The sequence below is a fragment of the Mauremys mutica genome, chromosome 21 (genome assembly GCF_020497125.1).
Source record: "Mauremys mutica isolate MM-2020 ecotype Southern chromosome 21, ASM2049712v1, whole genome shotgun sequence".
In the NCBI taxonomy this organism is placed as follows: Eukaryota; Metazoa; Chordata; order Testudines; family Geoemydidae; genus Mauremys; species Mauremys mutica.
In genome coordinates this window covers 17,321,749-17,341,805 of record NC_059092.1, presented here as the reverse complement: position 1 = coordinate 17,341,805, position 20,057 = coordinate 17,321,749, and the positions used below count along the sequence as shown (strand labels likewise).

Sequence of the window (20,057 nt, the reverse complement as noted above, 5' to 3'; positions counted from 1 at the left end):
TTATAGCAGCCTCCTTCCCCTTACATGGCCCGACCCAAACAGCATTGCACGGAGGCCTGGTGCCCACGCAGGGAAGCAAATTGTTTCTCTTCCTTCTTACCCAGCGAGCCCACGGGGCCAGGAGACGGGACAGTTAAAGCTGGGCTCTCTCCCGGGGGGCGGGGGAAGCCCCCTCTCATCACTGCACAGCTCTCATGGTCTCTTGGCATAGCTCTTTGGTGCTGCTTCCTGCAGTCCCAGGTCAGCCCAGAGCTCAGCTGGGGGTGGGTCTGTGTCCTCCTTAGGACCACGTGTGGAATTAACCCTCATTCTTATACCCCAAGGACTGGTTACAGCCAGAAGATCTCGGGGGTCCAGATGCCGTGGTCTGAGGGGGGAGCCCAGACACTGGCTTACTGGGACCCATCTGTCTGTGGGAGGGGGCCAGGCGGAAGAGATATTTGGCTGGCTAAGACCTCCTATGGGACCTGGCAAGCAGGGCAAACCCTGGGGCAAAGCAAGGCGAAGACCTGGGTTAGCTCGAAGGTCCCTCTCTGGAAGGGGCGAAATCCAAGTAGCCTGTGAGAAAGGTGGGATTTGAAGTGGGTTTCCAGCCCTCCCCCGACCAGCCCCTGCTCGTGGGGATGTTCTCATGTCGGGGTTTGGCCATTTCTGGTCGGATCTCGGTTTCCAGCTGGGAGCCATTGCTGTGACATCCTAATCCACCCTATTAAGCATTGGCGGGGGAGGAGGGAAAGATGCCCAGTGTATCAGCTGAAAAGAGACTTGGGGGTTCTCCTGGGAGCCCCACCCGCTTGCTTTACTGATCCCTGCCGCTTCATCGCAACTGGCAAGGAGCGCATCTCGCAGAAGAGAAATTCTCAGCACCCACAACATTTCCGATGGTGGTGGTGGGGGACGACACGGGAGTCAGGGGTGAAAGACTCCTCTGCCAGCAGTGAAGGGTCACAGGGGAGCGGTGGGGATGTGGTCGGGGAGGAGATCTCACCAAGGGAATTCAGACTAGTTATCCAGGCTGCTCTGGCTGAATCCGGGAGTTTATTCCCCCCCCCCCCCCCCGGCTGCGTCCAAGCGTGGAGCTGGGGGCTCTCTGCAGAGGGTGGGGGCAGCGTTACAGCCATTTGCAGCTCCTGGCGCCCTGGCTGCTCCCCTGGGTGAATCGGGTGGGGTTTGACCCTCCAGTGTCTCTGATGGGCCTGCGTCCCAGCCATTCCAACAGCTGAGGTGAAGAGCTCGGAAATAGACCGGAGGGGAAGGAGTGAGTCATCCGCTCTGGGAATAAACTTTTCGACAGGGCACGGCAGCAAGGATGGAGGGCAGCAAGTTGCCCACGCCACCCACAGCAGCGGGCACGACGGGTGCCGTGGCTGCAGCCACCTGAGACTGTCTGATCAGCGAGAGCCCCCCGCCCCCAGCGAGCCAGCCCCAGGCACCGCTGAGAGGCAGAGCATGGCCAGAGATGCGGGGACAGCGACTAGGCAGAAGGTTATGACTCAAGGATGGTACCTGGGGCATCTGAAACCTGAGCTGGGGGATCAGCTCAACACCCCTCGCCCTGGGACCATCCCTGCACTGATGTCCAGAGCCCAGAGGAGAACTCTGAGCCAGCAGCTCCGCCCGAGGGCACCATGGTGGGCTGAATTCGAGGCCAGCTTGCACTATGAAGGCCCTCAAGTGGCTTCTCTCCAATGGGAGGGTTCAAGCCTGGCCTGGAGCCCTGCTGCTGCCTGGCCTCGTTCTCTGGTTGTGTTTTTGCGTGGTGTGAGCGTGCGTGTGCAGGGGTGTGTGCTCAGTGCAGGTAAGACAAGACTTGGAGAGTTTCGGGGGTGCTGGCTGGATGCCCAGGCAGCCCAGACTTTGTCCATGGACTCCACGGGCGAGTTCAGTGCTTTGATCTCGGGGGCTCCGTGGGACGCTGGCGAGCTGGCCGGACACAGTACGTGCCGTGAGGGTGGAGGCTGGTGCTGGGGTACCGCTGGCAAAGGTGGCTCTGTCAAGGTGCAGGCCAGGCTTGTCCAGCTCTGTGGCCATCATCAGCCCCAAACTCCCTGGGGTTCCGCAGCTCCCGGTGATGGTCATGAGAGCCCCGAGCTGGGGGGGGGGTCATCTCAAGGGGATTGTAAGGAACAAGCCACTCCACCAGTGGCGACACCCTGACCCTCCTTATGGGCCGGCCAGATCCCTGTACTGTTGCCCCCAACAGCCACAGGAGCGTGTGGCACAACCGGTTTGTCAGCCCAAACCAAGCCAGCTGCAGAGACAGCCCTGGCTGCTGATGCCTGCTTAGGGTGTTGACTCCTAACAGGGCCCAGCCCTCCGGCTGCCTGCCCAGGAACGCCCAAGTATGTGGGAAAAGAGGCTATTGAACGATCAATGACTGTAGGCTTGCCAGCGCTGGAGACGGACCAGAACAGGGAGAGGCAATGGCAGTGCAGGGTCCCTGCTCTGATGGATGCTCTGCAAGGACCCCACGTTCCGGCTCAATGTCCCATTCGATCTCTAGTCCCTCTGTCGAGGGTGCCCAGGTGGGCGTTTGTGATGGAGGCAGCCCCAGTGGGCTCAGGCTCCCCACACTCCTTGCATGTCGCTCACAGAGCAGTGGCGAGAAGGGGCCCAGCTGTGCCTTGGTGATAGGGAGACCCGGACGCCTCTGTCCTGAGAACGGCTGGATTGACGAGAAAACGCTTCCAGCGCAGCGCGTGAGAACGGCGGGGGGGGGGGCGCTCCTTAGTACGGGGTGGCCGAGAGGAGAGGAGCCAGGGGCAGCCACTGGGGGTGTCACGGCTCTGCCCCGTTCCCCAGGCTCTCCGGGGGCAGACAGTAGCAACAGCAATGAACCAAGAGGATGCGGCAGTCAGGAGTTACCAATCATTTATAACAAACCAAACCAATCTATATACAGAATAACTCCAGCGTAGGGCCAATGGGAAATGCAGCCCCCTCCCTCCCAACCCCTATGTGTGATCGGCTCCATCCCTTTATTCAGTGTGTGTATGGATCACGCTTGACACAGGCCCACTGGGAGGAAGAGTCACCAGGGCTCAGCTGGTCCCGTGGGCTCCTCCCGGCCTTTTGTGTGGGGCCCTGGCTACAGTTGGATTTAGAGCTGTCAAACCTAGACTCTGCCAAATGGTGTCCCTTTCCATGTGTCTGTCCCTGCCCCTCTCTCTTCTGCACCATCTGTACACATGCTCCATGTTGGAATCCTTCGGTGACCCTGAGTCCATTGCTGGGCACTGGGGCTGCTGTCTGGTGCTCCTAGGTTCTGTTCCCGGCTCCGACTTGTGCCTTGAGGAACGGGATTAACGGTTGTATAAACAGGAATGATTCCCCTCCCAGCACTCACACTACTGGTTCTGGGCAGACTCACCCTCCTGGGATTTGCTCCTCAATTCCTGAGGCGGCACTTGTACTTACAAATATAAATAAATCATAACCCAGACTCCCTCTCAAGCTGTTCCTACAGATTCCCTCCCGCCTCTAATTTTCTTGGCGCTTTTTATAGTCCTGAACTGTATCTAATGAGACCCACCTGTTCTGGCTGCCATGGTGAGTCAGCAAAATAGCTCTGTGCATCTTAAAAACAGGGTCTTAAAGCCTGGCACCTGATCACAGTGCTACTTACTGAACTCTCAGGGCTGTAGTGAGGCTTGGTTGGTGTCTGTAAAATCCCCTGCTGCACAGCTCTGCTGCTCCGGGACTTCCTTCTTATCACCCCTCCCAGTGGATTTCCACTTACAGAGCAGCTGATGTCTCTTGGGAAAGGTGGAGAAACCTTATGCGCAGAAACACTTCTGCTCCCATCTCTCTCAGGTAGAGCTCAGTCCGAGGGATGAAACTGGCGAGTTCTTCTCATTAGGCCAAATCCATCCCTGGGGTAAGCTCCGCCGAAGTCAGTGCTCTCGAGTCTCCTCTCACACAGGTGTAGATCAGGAGTAACTCCATTCAGTGGGGCTACAGCGGTGTAAAACCAGGGTCAGAGAAGAATCAGGCCCAGTGAATTTAGTCTTATAAATGAATAAGGTGAATGCCTGGATCTCCCTATACAGAGATTGTTATTTGAACCTCCGGAGGGCTTGGCCCTCGGTCAGCTCAGGACCTCACTGCCTACTTCCCTAGGGTGGGACAACCTGCTACACCTACTAGCCTGGGACAAGGGTTCCAGGTTACACACTGGGGGCTAAACTTCCCTCCCAGTCGCGTCAGCACAAGCCCATCGGGCCAGATCCTGATCTCAGTTACGCTGGTGTAAATCCAGAGGAGCCAGGGCCAAATCCGGCTCTCACTGAAGTTCATGGCAAAACTCCTAAGTGGTGCCAGGGCTAAATCATTCTCTCATCAGAGTCAGGCGCAGGGGCCGATTGGGAGCCAACGGCAGAACTCACGGGGCCAGCTCCTGAGCTGGTGGAAATGTGCATCGCTGCCCGGACTTCGCTGCAGTCAGACGAAGTCACTGGGGTCAGACTGCTGGACAGCAGCTCAGGATCTGGCCCCCAGTGACTTTGCCCCTATGCCGGGGTAACTGTGATCAGAATTTGGCCCAATGTCCCTTGCTTTTGTTGAAGCTTTGAAAGAAGCCCCAGCTGCTCTTTAAAGAGTCGTTTCTAGGGCATCTCAGGCCAGCTGCTTCCCCCTATCTCCCCCCCGCCCGCCCCCCCGGCGCCAGCCACTCAGATTTTGATTTCAGTCCGGAAGGTCTGCTGGACGTGCTCTGTGTGTTTGGCTGGGTGCCGCCTGGCTTTGACGGTGAGGGTGCCATCCACGCCCAGGGCAGAGGTGACGGAAGTGGGGTTCACGTCTTCAGGCAGCTGGCACTTGTGGGTGAAGGTGTTCATGACGGTCCCATCTGCGGCTAGCTGGAAGGGAGAAAGAAACAGAGGTGGGTCACGCTGGTGGCTACAGCACGGGCTGGCACGGTGCTCGTTGCCCCAGGCCATGGGTGAAGGAAGGTGGCCCCTGGGCCAAAAGGAGGTTGCTTCTTTAGGGCACAGTGGGAGAAGAGCAGGGAAAGCAGTCATCTGTGCTGGCTCTGCCATTCCCTGCTTGCGATCTTGTGTGAGTCACTTCCCTGCTCCTTGCGCTTTCTCATCAGATTTACCTGCTCCCCAGGTTTGGCGGGAGGCACCTGAGTGGCTTGGAGTGGGTAGGGAGGGAGACAGAGTCATGACCCCTGCACTGAACCAGAGCTGGCATAGAAAAGCCTGGTGCCATGACAACCCTTCGGCAGAGAACAGCCGGGATACCGGTCGTTACTACACAAGGACTGGGCGCCATGAAATATGAACACAGCAAATGCATTTCAGCCCCAGAAGCCTGCTCCGATTCCCCCTCTCCCCTCTGGCCAAGGAGAGCAAAACATGGACTTTCGCTGGCTGCGTTTTCAGTTTGGCTGAAAAGTGCATTCTTGACCCCTTCCCCTAGATCACACTGAGATGAGGGGAAGCGTTCGTCTTTGTGCTGGACAGAGAAAAGGACCCAGGGGGCCAGTCCCGCAATAACCCCAACAAGGCAGCGGGTATTTAGGACCCTCTTTAAGACACATCACTGAGGGAGGAGGGAGAGGGAGGGAAGAATGTGGGGAGAAGGGGGGATACTGACTCCTCTGAGCTAAACCTCCAGCGCCCCCCCAAAGGTTCCTAAAAAAGTTAAAGACCTTTAACTAAACTCCAATACTGACACAATGACCCTTCCCCCCCCATATACCCACCGGAGGCGAGGATACAGCACATGGTAATCTCAGGGTGTTGGGATCTGGGTGTGGGGCACTGTGGGCTCCATGTTTCCCCTGGGGAATGAGGGAGAGGGGAGCTGGCCGTAGGCCCAGCAAAGGGGTGTGTGTGGTGGGGCGGGTGCAGGCCCGGGAAGGGGGGTGAGGCTCAGAGCCAAGGCGGCCCCACTGGAGGAGCAGGGTGCATGGGGCTTTTGTAGACGCAGGGGCTGGCTGGGGACACAACGGCTCTAGGCTGGGGGGTCAGCGGGGGTCAGCAGTGAGGTGAAATGCTGCTCGCAGCCTGCTCCCTCCACCAAGCAGCAGGCGGAGCCCCTCCACCCAGGGCAGCAGGGATTCTCCTGCCGGGGCTGAGCACGGACCCCCTTCTCCGCGAGCTGCCCCAGATGCTGGGCAGGGGGCACAGCAGGTGTGCAGAGGACGGGGAGGGGTGCCCTGTCCTGGCTACTCACCCATGCAAGGTGGGAGCTGTCGGCGGCGTGGCAGGGTCACTGTCCGGGGCTCGCCAGGGGCCGCGGGGCAGGAGCAGCAGTGGGAGCGGGTGGGGGGACGGGACAGTGGAGCCTGGGCTGCTCCTGGGCGTGTGCTCTCGCTGCGCATCCCTGGTGCTGCTGCTGCTGCCACTGGAGGCGGCAGCGTGTGAGACGTGAGCACATGCTGGGGGAGTAAAGGAGGAGGGCACGGCCGCTTGCTGCTCCTGGCTCTACACCACGATCCCCTTGCAGAGCCCGTCTGTCCGCCTGCTTGGCCCCAACTATCCCGGCACCCCAGCAAGCGGCAACCAGACTTCGGCTGTCCGGTCAGTGTTTCTGACCGGACACTGTCAGGTGCCATTTTCGACTGGACTCTCCGGTCGAAAACCAGACACCTGGCAACCCTACATTCGTTCCTGGTTGGAGAGCACAGACGGAAGGTGCTGGAGATGAGCAAAGGCCTGTTATTGTGGGGAAGGCCCGTCTGTGCGTCTGCAGAGGCACTGCCGGGCCGGCTCCACACACGCCTCTTGGAGCGGATGGCGTTGCTCTCACAGGTTGTGTGCAGCCTCAACGGTTGCGTATGAGCTCTCGGCCCGGAGGAGCTCACATCTACTCCAGCAACCAGCCTCTCCCAAGAGGTGCCACTGTAGGGAGTGTCAAAGGGGGTAGGGCTGTGGGGCAGCTGTAGCTCACAGCACCTCCTAGTGGCAGAGGCTAAGACTGGGGTGGTTGTGAGCTCCCCAGACCGCTCTCTACAGCGCCTCCTGCTGTATGGGGCTGATTGTACTCCTGTGCACAGCCACTGCATCCTACCTTACAGCGCCTCCTGCTGGAAGGGGCTCGGGTGGCTGTGGCTGTAATCTCCCCATACCCAGTGCTTGTGCACCTTTCTCTACAGTGTCTCCTGCTGGGAGAGGCCGGGACTGGAGTAGCTGAGAGCTCCTTCCTAGCCAGAGCTCCTGCAACATACACGACAGCGCCTCCTGCTGGAAGAGGCTCCTGCTGCAGTAGCTGCGTATTCCCTTTCTCCCCTCACCCACCCAGATAGTGCATCGGAGGTGTTTCCAAACAAGGAGGCTGGAGCTGCCGTCCGAATGGAAGCACAATAGAGTCTGGGGAAGGTTACATCATTCTGCAGCTCCCACTGGAGTGATTAAGAGCACATCCTTAAAACACAGTGCACCTTATCTCCATGGATACTCTCCAGAACATAGTGTCCCCAGAACCTGGCCTCGGAGCAAGCAGATGTCGGTGCACACGAACAGCACAGAGCCCTTGAATGGCAGAGAAGATCAGTATGTACCAGCCAGCCTGATAATGAATTTAGCACCAGGGAGAGGTGACAGTGCTGGAGAATGTTGTCCCCATGCCCTGTATATCCCCAGACCGGGCGCAGCCTGGGCAGTCGCAGGGCAAGTTTCCCGGTATTGTCCCGTTGCCAGTGTGCTTTGATGCTGCCCTAGAGGGACCTCCTCTGGGGCGGAGAGGGTAGCATGCATAGTCTAAGGGTCTATCCTGTGCTGGTCTCTGCTGCCAGTGCTGGTGGTGTGATTTAGGTCCTTCCCGAGACCCATCAAACTCATGTCACATGATGGCCTCCAAACTGCCCTTTAATCAGTGACACAGCCCTGTACCCGGTGCCTTATGCACACTCCATACCACATGCTCCTTGCCCCGAAGGCAGCTCACAACCGCAGTTAGGATAAAGCCAAGAGAACAGGTGAGGTCAGCTTGGATGTGAGGGCTACTGAGGGTGAGATGGGAAGGGAGCTGGCCGCGAAAAGAAGGGGGAACTCTGAAGAAGTGGAAAGAAGATGCCTAATAGGTGAGACCAGCCATCCAAAGGGCTGGATGCTAGAAGACACCAGGCCCAGAGTGGGAAGAGAAGAGAGACGTGAGTGGAGAAGGATCTCCAAGGGGTGGGTGAGGAAACTGAATCTGGTGGGGTGAAAAGGATCAGGTGAAACTAGCGTTCAGCACCCGGCGTCAAGTGCAAACCAGCGACAGGCAAAAGGATCTGGAGCCCAGTAACAATCCCCTGAGCCAGCCGGCCTGTTGCTAACTGCACTCTGGAGTAGTCCAGGAGCTCTGCAAGGTGGTGGTCCTGGCAGCTGCTGCAGTGAGCTGCAGTGGGAAGGACGATCCAGGCCTGGGAACGGGGCCCACGTGCCAGGAGGAAAACCCTGGAGCGGCTGGAGAGGAGTTAAAGAAAGGAAAGAACTGATGGCAGGTGGATTCTCCTCTAAATCAGGAGTCACTTCCCTGAAGTCAGCGGCATGACACCAGCATATGTGAGAGGAGATCCATGCCCAGGTCTTCTGGCACTTCCAAAGCAGGTACAGAGACGCCAGCCTGCGTTCGCTCTGGGATGGCATCTCCCAGCACCCATCGCACTCTGCCCCCAAAGGTGCTGGCGGGGGGGTGGGGGGATGGTAGAGGGTACAGAGAAGGTAGCTGTCATTCCAGCTGCCACAAAAGGGTGGCACTTGACTTTGGGGCAATAACAGCGTTTACCATCTTGGGCCAGGTGCCACCCTAGAGTGATCAAATGGGGCAGTGTGTGCAGCACAGCTCGGAGCAATCTCAGGCTTCCCAAAGTACCCGCAGAGAGAGGGAGCTGTGGGAAGGGAGGGATCTAAATTCATGGTGGCTAAGTCCATAAATGGCTATTAGCCAGTATGGGTAAGAATGGTGTCCCTAGCCTCTGTTCGTCAGAGGATGGAGATGGATGGCAGGAGAGAGATCACTTGATCATTGCCTGTTAGGTTCACTCCCTCAGGGGCACCTGGCATTGGCCACTGTCGGTAGACAGATACTGGGCTAGATGGACCTTTGGTCTGACCCGGTACAGCCTTTCTTATGTTCTTATGATCTGACCCAGCTTTCCAATGCTTCCTCTGATGGGTAACATATCAGGCCTGATTCTGGTCTCGCAGACATGTAAATCGCCAGCCACTCTAGTGAAGTCAATGCAGCCCCACTGGCATAAGTGGACCAGAACTGGGCACACCTGCTCCGCACACAAGCTCTGAGTCCCAGATGCTGGACAGAACCTGCCCTGCCTGCTGCAGAATCTCCTGCAGAGCCCTCGCTCAGCACATCGCCCTGTTCCATCCTGGGGCAGCGATCTGTGCTGGGAAATAGGTAATAATTGGAGATATGCCAATCTCCTAGAACTGGAAGGGACCTTGAAAGGTCATTGAGTCCAGCCCCCTGCCTTCACTAGCAGGACCAATTTTTACCCCAGATCCCTAAGTGGCCCCCTCAAGGATTGAACTCACAACCCTGGGTTTAGCAGGCCACTGCTCCAACCACTGAGCTATCCCACCCCCATGGTGGTGGTGCAGGGGCACAGGTGTCCCAGTGTGGTGACCTGACCAATGAAGTCCACAGGACCAGCTGTTAAAAGTGTAAACGAGAAGATTCCACTGGGACAAGCACCCCAAGCCCCAGATACTGAACTGACCTTAGCCAGACCCGCAGGGTTCAGGTGTAGAGCTTGGCCTGGAAATCCCCCAAGATCAAGATGGTTAAGCCTCAAAAAAGGGACAGGGTTGGTTTCAGACGGAGGGGCAGAGCTGGGGGTAACAGGCCCATTTAAAGGAACTGGACTCAGGGATCCTGTTCCAGGCCACGTGTTCCCAGCTGGGCCAATGAAGAGACCAATCAGGTGGCTGGCAGGAGACAGAGCTGTTAGAGAGAGGGTGGTTTCAGGGAGAAGGCAGGAATGCAGCAAGGGGGTCTGAGCCAGGGCGGGAGGTAGGCAGAGCGAGATGCCTGCTGGCTTGGAGCTGGGACTGAGGGCCAAAGACAGGGAGGCAATTGGGACTTACCCACTGATGTCTCCTTGCTGGAGAACTGGACTGAGAGGGCCAGGGGGAGCGAGGGATGCTCCCAGCAGAGAGGCGGTGGGGGGGTTCCCCTGGGAAGACCAGGGTTGCACCCCAGAAAGAAGGGTTGGGGTGAGGGTCCTGGCAGAGGGCTGGTGGCGTGGCAGAAGACACTGAAGTCTGGTGAGAATGAAGCCAGGTTTGAAGGGCTGGGGGTGGTCTGGACGGTTTTGGGACTGGGGGTTAGGGATCGTTTGCACTATTGAGGGGCTAGGATAAGCTTCTGCCAAGTTGGTAGGGACTCAGAAAGGAAACTGGGGTGAGGGGCCACTTGCAGGGCTGCCCTGGGGGAAGGCCCTTTGTTTACAGCTGGGTTTGAGTTGTGGGGGTGGGGGCGCAGGGTCCGGCTCAGCCTGAGCTCGGGGCTGAGGTCTGGGTGGAGATTTGGGACAGGGTCACTGAATTTTGGATGAACACATGGCCTGGGGCTTGGACTGTACCCCTGTCTTGTCCTGCCCACCGTGCCCACGACTCCGTCAAGGGGACAGCTCCACCCAGGGCAGAGGGAGCGTTATGGGCTGAGGGAGTGGCCTGTTCTGTGCACATGGAAGGCCGCTGTGGTGGAGCCATTCACCTTCTCGGCGTGGACCTCGATCTGGTTGTTGGAGGTGGTGACAATGATGTCCTCGGGGGAGAAGTCGCTGACGTCCACGGCAAACTGGTAGGTGTCCCCCAGGGTCTTAATATTCCCCATGTTGCCTGGCCGGGCTGCGGGGAGAGGAAAGAACAAAGTGAATCACTCCTGATCCCTGTGCAGGGATTTCTCCCTGTGCCTGGGGTGGATCAGGGCCCATCCCAGAGTGACACAGGAATCCAGCTCTTTATCAGGAGCTGCCGTATGCAGCTGTACAGGTTGGTATGGAAATCTGGGAGGGTTTCTTATCTTTGATTGGAGCAAGGGAAGATGGTTCCCTGTCCCCACCACTAGATATTGGGCATGATCCCAAACCCACTGAAGTCAGAGGGAGTTTTTATGGAGTTTGGATCAGTATTAGTGGACCCCTCTCGCCTTGTCGGTAACCCCAGCCTGGAGCCGTGTACTCACCAGAAAAGGGTTCTGATTGTCAGTACTATTAAAGATGTATGTCTCTTTATGGCAGTGGGGGGAAGAATGGTTGGAAAACCAAGGACTTGACTTTCAAAATTGCTTGTGCAAAGAGACTCATTGAACAGCGCATGTGCAAAATTGCTTGTGCAGTTGTGTGCTTGATTTGTGCACAAAGTTACTGTGATTGCATTTGCACAAGCAAAGGTGGCAGTTATGCATCTAACTGTCCGTCTGCATTTGCAATGACCAGATTCACATAGGAGTAAGGGAACGGCCACAATCGGACCAATGGTCCGTCTGGGCCAGTAGCCTGCCTGACCGTGGCCAGTACAGGATGCTTCAGAGAGGGGTGTAAGACCCTGTATTGGACAATTATGGTGTAACCTATCCATGGAAGTTCTTCCTGAACCAAGTTAGTGGTTGGCAAAGGCCCTGAGCATAAGTGTATTCTTCATATGCATTTTTATCCTCATTAAGGTAGCTGAATGTTCCCAAATCCACAGAAATGTCTAAACCCTTTTTGAATCCTACTGAGCTGTTAGCCATAATGACAGTCTTGTGGCGGTGAGTTCCATGGGTTAATTATGCATTATTTCCTTGTATTAGTTTTCATGCGCTCCAAACCTTCAGATGCAACTATTCCAGGGTAATGCTGGTGGGTTCTGCCCTTGCTTTGACATTGAAGGTCTCTTCAGCAAGGAGTTGCACATTGAAACGAGCTCACTTTCCTTCTTTCACCAACCCCAGTTTTGCCCAGATTTAGTCTGTTTTTACTCTGGGAACTTCCCTCTAAAAGAAATACCACAGTCCTCCACAGCAGTGGCCCCAGCTGTGCGGCAGGTCCCTGTTGTAAGCTGGGATGTTTAGGATCACCACTACAGAATAGTGCAGTGTAATGGGCCTGATTCTGCTTTCACTTTCCACTGGTGTAAATCTGGAATAAGTCCATTGGAGACAATGGACTTGTACTGGAGTAAGTGGCAGCAGTTCTGTTCCTATGTTGTGCTTCAAGCTCAGCTTTCAACACCAGGATCTGCCTTATGATGAGTTTGCAGTTCTCAGCTTTGTTTGTCCTTTTTGTGTGTGGTGGGGGGCAATGGCATTATTTCGCCACCCCTGGAACTGATGGCTGCCAGGTGGGCCCAGGCTCAGCTGTGATGCTTGTACAAAACCCGTGTGGGACGGTTCTGCTGCAGTCGTTAGCTGGAGTCCCACTGTGCTCAGTTATCTGGTCAGGCAATAAAAAGCTGTGTTTTCCGGGGCTGAGTCTGTCCTCACTCAATCGAACGGCTCCCAGCAAACCACTCATCCCCCCGCTCCTGTCTGTGAATTGCCCACACTCGCACCCCGATTTTTACCAATTTGTCCATTTTATGCAAAAATCACCCAATAAACAGTTTATGGAGAACTTCCAGCCTTCCCTTTGCCTATGAATTGTTCACCTGGACCCGGTGCTGTTCGGTAGTAGGGGTGGACTTCACCCCGGTGCAGGGGGCCCCATCATGCGTCACTTATGCGCTTGAGTCACGCACAGACCCCTGCAGAGAGGTCAATGTGCCCCAGTGGGATTGGTTGCCTGGGTAAGTCATGTGACATTGGTTCTCTTTCTGTTTCCTCGCAACATGGATTTTTTTGGTTTCTTGAACAAAGGACTTTTGGCTCCAAGACTTGCTTTCATTGGCTATCTGGGCGAAGGAAACGTCCCTTGTGCCCAGGCTGGTGAAAACCATCAAAGCCCCTCGGGGACACTTAGCCAGATAAATCTCCCCAAATGCTTTTTCGTAGAGTTGGTCTGTCCTGTCCCTTATGGACTCTCTCTACTGGAACACTTCAGAGGGCCCCTGAGATGGGAGCAGAAGTTTTCCTCTATATTCCTCTGGCTCTTTCTGTTGTCCCCCTTCCCTGTCCATACAGATCCGCTGAGAAATCAGGGGCATGAGGGTAAGGCCCCTGCCCGCCGCTGACATGCTGGTGAGGGCACAGAGGTGGTTCCTCAGACAACACCCCTTCTCCTCTGACAGCCCCCTATTCTCCATGGAAACCAAGGCTGCCTCAATTCCCGCCATTTCCCACCAGATGTCCCATTGAACACCTGCTCGGGCTGTCCCAGTGCTCTTACAAGAAACACTGGGAGGTTCCCAGGGTCTGTCAGCCGCCAGCTGCACTCTGACCCAATGGGCATCCCCTCAATGAGTCCCGTACAAACACCCAGCAACCGGGGCCAAGCCCGGATCCCTTGTCTCGCTGAGTCCAGCATAGCATGGGCGACGCGGTCTCTTTCCCACATGTAAAGTGGCAAACCAAGGATTAGGAGGCTCTGCAGACACTGTCAAGGCAATCTCTGGGGGAGTGAAGGGGTCGTGTTTCCTCTCCTCCTGAGCCCACCAACTTCTGATGTCCCATTGGGGTCTCCCTCAATGCAGCTGCACGGCCAATGCATTTACACATAGGTCTGCCCCTCACCAACCTCCCATAGGGTAGCGCCTCCATCAGGACTGGAGTGTCTGGGAGCTCTTCCCCGGTTTGCACTCCTGCCCCACACCCTGCAGCGCAGCCCCATGGCCAGTGCTCCTAGAACATCCGCTGCTGGGGAGCATGGAAAAGTTTCTGCCCATCGTGTGTCTCCGAGTAGCCTCCCTGAGAGCTGGCATTGCCCATTCCTGACTTCCTGCTTTTCCCCTTGAAAATAGGTGGGGAATATGCTGGGAACAAGCAGCCCAGAGGAAACATCCCCCATGCTGGGAGGTCGGGACACTTTCTCCCCCCCCACAGCTGACTCCTCCTCGGAGCCCAGGTCTCTGGCTGCAGGAGTCATGACTCCCCAGTTGCTGCTCCATGTTGTTCTGTCCAACTCCCTGTGCTTGGACAGGCTGGGCTTGCAGCGGCTCTCAGCGCCCCTACACTGCCCTACCGATCTCTACAGCACCCCCGGCAGGCCTGGAAAAGTTGGGAGCCCCCCCAGCCAGCATCTTGAGCTGGGATGTGAATGGCCATGAGCGCCTCCCTATGCCCACGCGCCTGAGCCCTCCCCTAGAGCACCCCCTGCTGGGAGACCTGGCAATAGAGTAGGTGTGAGAGGCCCCCTGGTTCAGCTTGCTCTGTTGTGCCTCTTGCTGGGGGCAGCTGAGGCTGGCGTGTCTGTGAGCTCTTCCACACTCGGCCCTCCTGCTCCGCTCCCTACCGCCCGGCCTGCTGGGGGAGGAGAGAACTAGAGGGGCCGGGAGCTTCCCTCCACCAGCCCATGGTCCAGCCTCATGGTGACTCTTCAGGAGCTGGGGTAAGAATGGCGGTGAGGAAAAAAGCCCTTTAGTGCTAAGGGACGTGCACAAAAGACCAACTGGGAGACTAGACAGTTGTTCAGTAGAAGCAAGTTTTACCCCCATAGACAGAAGCAACCACCCGATCGCTCTGCCAACGAACACCCTTGATTTCCAGCCACCACCACTGCCCGCTTCCCCCACCCCCCTTCCCGTCCCACGCGCGATCAATGCCACCAGATCTCGGGCCGCGCCCGCTGGCAGGTGCCAACTTGCCTGGGAACACCAGGGGCTCGGTGCGCGGCCTCAGGAAGTTCCCGAAGTCGTCGCCGAACAGCCCGCGGGCTTTCTCCATGTGCTGCTCCCGGGCGGGGGTGGGCGAGGAGTTCTGGTGGAAACTGCGCTCCGAGCGGAAGGCAGAGGAAGATTTCAAGCTCGTTCACCTCCAGGGCCTTGTGGAGGGCGGGGGAAGGAGAAACAACCCACCAATCAACCAACCACAGGTGTGTGTGTGGGGGAATCCTCGTCTCTCCTCCTGGATGAAAATGGGAATCGGAGCTTGTTCTGGGTGTCCCTGCCACTGTCCCCTTTATAGCAGGCTGGGTGGATGGAGCCAGCACGACTCAGAAGCAGCTGATGGGCTTATAAAGCCCCGTTAGGTTCTAGGCTGCCTTCCAGCTCTCTTGAAATCAGGCTAAATTTAGGTGCTTCTGCATCACTCTGGCGGCCGTGGAAACTTTCCCCTCCACCAGGGCTCCAAACAAACACAGCGGGGAGGAATCTGATCTCATTGCTGGCATTCCAGCCGGCCTGGATAATGCAGCTCTCGCTGGCTCCTGGCAGCACCAGGCTGCTGTGGGCTGATGGCCCAAAAAAAGGAAGCGTGTGAGGGAGCGATACGTGTGAGCTCTGATGGGAAAGGGATGTGTAGCGCTGTCATAGTATAATGTCCATTCTGGGGGACGATGGGACACACGGCTGCATGAATAATGCCCTTCTCTCGTCTGAGGGTCTGCAAACACCTCACCTCTCACGGGAGGTAGGTGTGTGCTATCTGTGTTAGACAGGGAAACTGAGGCACAGCAAGGGGACGGGACTGGCCCAAGGTCACCCAGCAAGCCGACAGCAGAGCCAGGAATAGAAGCCAGGCTTTGGCACCGTTTTCCTTGATGACCCGACTTTTCCCATCTGCCAGCCTTTGCTTGTCCCTACGCACCTGGGAAATGTCCCAGGGTACGGTGCAAGGTGAGGTTAGTATTGTGGAGGGGAGGTCTGGGCTCTGCAGCGGCCCCTTCCAGAGGCAGTGGGTAAACAGGAAGGGCAGGTTACTGGCTGCCTTTTGCTCCTTATCCAACAGGCACAGTTAGGTCATAAATGAACCTGATGATTGTCACAGAGCGACTCAGCCCCCTTCTGAGCTGAGACTCCTTCGGTTGGGGAAGGAATTGGCATGAGCCGGGGCACAAAAAGGAGGATGGATTAATACTGGGGCGCTATGGAGCAGCTGGGAGGCTTCTGCTCCTGGGGAGGTGTGGCCAGAAGAGAGAATTTAGAGCAGGTAGAGAGAGCTTAAAGGATCTCTAACAATGGAGCTGCAAGGTAGGGAAGGAGCTAGGGTGGGGAAGAGAGGGGCAGCAGGCCCTGGGAAAGAAATAGTGAGAGCTCCTGAAAGAAGGCCTGAGACTGAGACTGAATCTAGGTCTGCCAAGGGGCTGAGAGTGCGCCAGGCAACAAACCCTGACGGAGAGTTTGGGCTGAAAGCGAGGAAGAGGATCTGTGCACCAGGGCCTTGAAACAAGGGCTGGGACTCTCCTGAGGCAGTCCCGGGGCCCAGGCATCCGGCGTTGTGAGGAGGTGGACTAAAGATCCCAGCCCCCCGGTGGTGAAAGAACAATAGTTACGATGGTTGCGCTGAATGACTCGGGAGTGCCAAAAGACTTGGCAGTAGTGATGGGTTCCCCCCGGGGTGCCACCTGGAACTGGGGTACCACTGAGCCCCCCTGATCCACCAGCCTGGGCTCCCTTCTGCACTGTACTGCTGGAACAAGCTGCCAAGCCCTCCAGGCTTCAGCCTGCACTTTCACCAGCACACATACAGGTAGGGACGCACCCAGCTGCAGTTCCATGCAGACGCTCTGACCAGCCCCTGCATAGGAAGGCTTCAGCTATGGCACTTCCCAGCTCCTCCGGCACGCACCTCCTCTGGAGTATAGACCCAAAATTATACCGTCTTGTGCTGCACAGGGAACTGTACAGCTCATGAAATCTGCCCCCTCCCTCCGTGTGGAGAGGAATATGCAACAGGTTTCTGCCCCAAGGTATGACTCCCACGTACTAGGTTTAGATAAAGCAAAACCAAGTTTATTAACTACAAAAGATGGATTTTCCATGATTATAAGGATAGAAAGTAAAGGATCGTGTTGTAATTAAGTGATCCTTCCGGTGGCCACCTTTCCTGGCTCTCTAGCTGATACTGAGGCCAGTCAACTGTACAGAACCTCTTTAATTTACTCTTAGTCATTGGATCCGAACCAAACACCTTCCAATTCGCTAGAATGCATTCTAGGGGCGTACACCTTGCCCTACCGGCCATACCCTGTCCCTGCCCCATACCATGGGCATGCCCTTGACCCATTATAGGACGCTTTATCGTCTAACGGGAATTACAACGGCTGGGCGTCCCCAGCCTCGGGCAAAAGTCCACACCACTGGACTGTCCCTACCTTATCCACGGGACCGGCTCCTCACCGTCGCCCGCAGCAGCTTCTCCACTACTCGAGCGCGTTGCACCGTTGTGTCCTCCAAGGTCGGCCTGACGCGTCTCTGCCGAGGCCCCCGGTAAAGGCACCGGTGCGCGCTGGGTGTCGGCTGTGACCGTCGTCCACCGGCCGTCGGAGGAGTCCGGGCAAGGCTAAATTTCAGCCTCAAGCCCACCCAGGGACACCAAAACTGTTGCCGGCCCAGAGGGCCCGAGGGGGCAACAGCAGGGTTCATTGCCTGGTGTGCGTTGCACTAATTAACACACCAGGGTGGAGAAGCAAACCAAGTTTATTTGAGCTTAAAAAAAAAGGGTGCAAGGGAGAAATAGCAATTTTAAATTTTGCACACCCGCACGCAGGCGGGGTTCCAGTATTTATACCCCCTTTGTTTTTTTTTTTATTTGTACTTTTTTACTGTGTGGGGGCTACTTTTTTATGCCTATAACTTTAATTACAGCATTTGCTTTTTGCCTGTTTTATTTAGTATTGGCTGCATTTAGTGCCAACCGGCCTTGCAGCTGCCAGCAGTTAGCACATAGCACAAAAGGTTACAAAAGTTTAGTAAGGCTAACAAAAGCACTTTACATAAAAGTACTTTGGTTTACATAGGCCCAAAGCCATTTTTTTAAGTTACCTAAATTTATGCCTAGTAACACCAACAGTGGCATTGCCCTACTTTCTTCACACAAAATGTCTTCTTCCCCCATTGTGCAGTACACTGATAGAAGCTGACCTTCACCCCAGAGGTGGCTGCATGTCATTGATCTAGGGCTTTGGCATACTGGAGGATTTAGGGCAATCTAGAAATCCAGATTTTTCTTTGGTTGTGTCCCTCTTACTACAAGCCCAATGCTACGATGAGCCAGAAGGTGATACCCCCCACCCCCCTGCTACAGTGCCTTCTGTTAATCAATGGGGTGTTATCATCTGCAACACTGCATTCAGAGCTGGTCACCCCATCTCCGAAAGGACAGAGCAGGATTACAGGGAGCTCGGAGGTGGGGAATGAGAATGATTAGAGGCAGGGAAAAATGGCAGAGAAGAGAGTGAAAAGAGTGGGACTGTTTGGTTAAGAGAGGAAACCCAGCAAGAGGGGAAGTGATGGAGGTATGGAAACAGGGAAGAATCTAGAGGAGAGAAACTGGCTGCTTCTGTTTACCTCTACTCATAACTCAAGAACAAGGGGATATTCATTGAAATTGAAAGGTGATACATTTAAAACTGATCAAACACTTGCCTCCACCACATATAATTAATCTGTGGAACTCATTGCTACAAGACATTGCAGATGCTAAGAGTTTAGTGTCAGACATTTCTAGAGATAATGGGCTACAAAAGATAGGATTTTTCTTTAAAACCGTCCTGCTTCAATGCATCGGCCAAACTTAGCTGCCAGGAGTCAGGAAGGACCTTCCTCTAGAGGCAGGTTAATCCATATTCATCCTGCGTTCCTTGAGCCTTCCTCTGAAGCAGCTTGTGCTGGCTACTGACGGAGACAGCTCAAGGGACTAGATGGACCATGGGGTGATCCGGTGTTCCTACCAGCACGATGAGGCAGGGAAGCTGGAGCGTGACTTGGTGGGAGCAAAGCCTGCTGAGGGACGACGGGCTGGATTCTGCCCTGACTTACACTCTGCCGGCATGGCTGTGGAGTGTCACGTATCCCTGTGCTGAACACAAGGCAGTGGAGAATCAGGCGTGTGCCGGGGGGTACGGCCTAGGGCAGCGTTTGGCCCAAGATGTCTGTACTAGCTGGGGCTTTTAGAGCGTTTCTAGCCATGCAGCTCCCCAGTCGCGGCCAAAGCTGAGCCCCATGGCATCAGAGTGAGAACTCCCATCGGCAGCAGTGGGGCCCGGAGCTAGTCAACGCCGAGGGCCAAACCCCTCCTTGGTGAGGGTGGCTCCAGAGACGAATTTGGTCCTAATGCTTCAAAGCAGCAAGTGGGGGAGCTTTGCTGTCCTTGCCCTAGCCAAGCGGCTGAGCCTGCTTCCTCACCAAAGGGTCAGCGTCCCGCTCTTTGCGGCGGGGAGACTGGCCCTGCTGCGCTGGCTACGGCTGCGGCCTAGCTCCGGCCCTCGGCCTCCACCCCACTGGGTTTGCCACGCTCTCCGGGCTGATGAGTTCTGGCCCAGAAAGGTCAGTGGTGCCCCAGGACAGACCGTGCAGCTGCCGCCTCGCAGGCCGTGGCTCTCGGCCGCCCTGACTCTCCAGAAGTGTTTCTTTCTGGCACTCGTGAAGAAGCCTTTTCCCTTCATGTCAGCGTCCCCTGCCGGCGTCATGAGCCGTCTCCACGGGACGGAGGGCGTGGGAGACTCTCCCTCTCCTGGCATGGCCTGGGGTTGTTCCTAGGAGCTGAGCGCCCTGGTTGTCTGGTTTTTTTGGGGGGGGGTGTCTATGTAATGGTTGTGCTGGCCACGGGGATGAGGTGCCCCTGCTGTTTGCTGCAGGACATGGTGCTGTGCATTCTCCTGGCCACGCTGACAGGATCCAGTTTAGCCCCAGGGGAAGACTGTCCGGAGCACAAAACTGCCTCCCAAAGTGTCTCTTTCTGCTCAAGGGAGACTATGGCTATTGTGTCCACAGATACCGGGGGGCTGTCATAAGCAGAGCGTGGTGGGGGGCTCAGGGCTGGATTATGAGCAGGAGTTACTGCAGATCAGGCCTGAGGAGCAGCGGCAGGACTGGGGGAGCAGCAGATCAGGACTGGGGTGCACGGGGAGGGTTGTATGGAGAGGGGAGCTTGTGCAGCCCCTGCCCCCACTGCTGTCTGACAGGCTCCCTTTGGGTCTGCCCAGCCCTTCACTTAGCCGATCCTTCAACCATTTAAGGTTTTATTTCTCAGCCTGGTAAAAGGGCTTGCTGACCCACCCTGCGGCCGCTCCAGGAATGCGGCTGATG

At 56.3% G+C, this 20,057-nt stretch overlaps 1 protein-coding gene across 1 annotated transcript; it reads right to left on the bottom strand.

The window, feature by feature from the left end:
* Nucleotides 1-2,910: 2,910 nt before the first annotated feature.
* Nucleotides 2,911-19,438, bottom strand: HSPB7 (heat shock protein family B (small) member 7). The gene is made up of 4 exons (XM_044996626.1): nucleotides 19,155-19,438; nucleotides 14,676-14,833; nucleotides 10,669-10,802; nucleotides 2,911-4,856 (listed from the first exon to the last, which is right to left on the bottom strand). The coding sequence occupies exons 1-4, from the start codon at nucleotides 19,436-19,438 to the stop codon at nucleotides 4,671-4,673; spliced, it is 762 nt and encodes a 253-aa protein (XP_044852561.1). The 3' UTR covers nucleotides 2,911-4,670.
* Nucleotides 19,439-20,057: the final 619 nt, after the last annotated feature.